Consider the following 928-nt stretch of genomic DNA (forward strand, 5'->3'; position numbering starts at 1 on the left):
ATATTTTGTATATATTATATATATATATTGTATATATAATTGTGTATATATCTTTGTGTATCATATAAAAAAAGTATTGTAAAAATATAAAAGTCAATAAAAGTTTGATAAATTTTTTGTTTTTATAGAAAGACTATACAGTATTTTCATTGGATTGGTCTGCTGCAGCATGCACAGATGGAATACCCATAATAAAACTGCTGGAATATCCTGCAGCAGTAAAAAACACTCGTGAAATAGGAGAGCTTATGGCGAAGTATTATTTTACATATGTTATGTTAAAAAAAATTGAGATTTAATAAATACAATATTAAATGGAGTCATATATCAAATGATACACTCCAATATTATCACAATATATACATAATAATAATAACTAATATATAATGCTAGACAAACATAGTATTCAATAATAAAATTATTATGTTATATAAAATGAAGACGCAATGTACAAACAACTTGGCACGATGTCCTCCATTCATATGTTTATATGAATTTTCTTTTCCAGATACGTTATAACACTGATAACGGATTGCAAAATTCCACTGGATAACATAACGTTTGTCGGTCACAGTCTCGGGGCGCATGTATGTGGCTTCGCTGCAAAAAACATTCATAATTTGGGTTACGGCAAAATGCCGCTTATCATCGGCGCTGATCCCGCGGCGCCGCTGTTTGCGTGGAATAAGTGCGAGAATAGGCTCTGCAAGACGGATGCCATACATGTAATAATTGTTCACACATCGCTTCTCGGAATGCAGTCCAACATGGGTGACGTCGATTTGCGGTTTAATGGTGGAAAGGAACAACCAAACTGTGGTGAGATTAATTATTATATTTAATTAATGCATTCAAAGATGTTGAATATTACGAGAATGACAGAAAGTGAAAGACACTGGAAATATTGCAAATAAAATTCATGTTTTAG

The 928-nt window shown here is 31.8% G+C and overlaps 1 protein-coding gene across 1 annotated transcript; it reads left to right on the top strand.

The window, feature by feature from the left end:
• Positions 1-125: 125 nt before the first annotated feature.
• Positions 126-922, top strand: LOC115239339 (phospholipase A1-like; the record flags this gene model as incomplete). The annotated part of the gene is given in 2 exon segments (XM_029813809.1): positions 126-256; positions 509-922. Coding segments are annotated over 2 exon segments (465 nt in total), but the record flags the coding sequence as incomplete, so codon positions are not given.
• Positions 923-928: the final 6 nt, after the last annotated feature.

This window comes from Formica exsecta, unplaced genomic scaffold (assembly GCF_003651465.1).
Source record: "Formica exsecta isolate Colony F162 unplaced genomic scaffold, ASM365146v1 scaffold3774, whole genome shotgun sequence".
NCBI lineage: Eukaryota > Metazoa > Arthropoda > Insecta > Hymenoptera > Formicidae > Formica > Formica exsecta.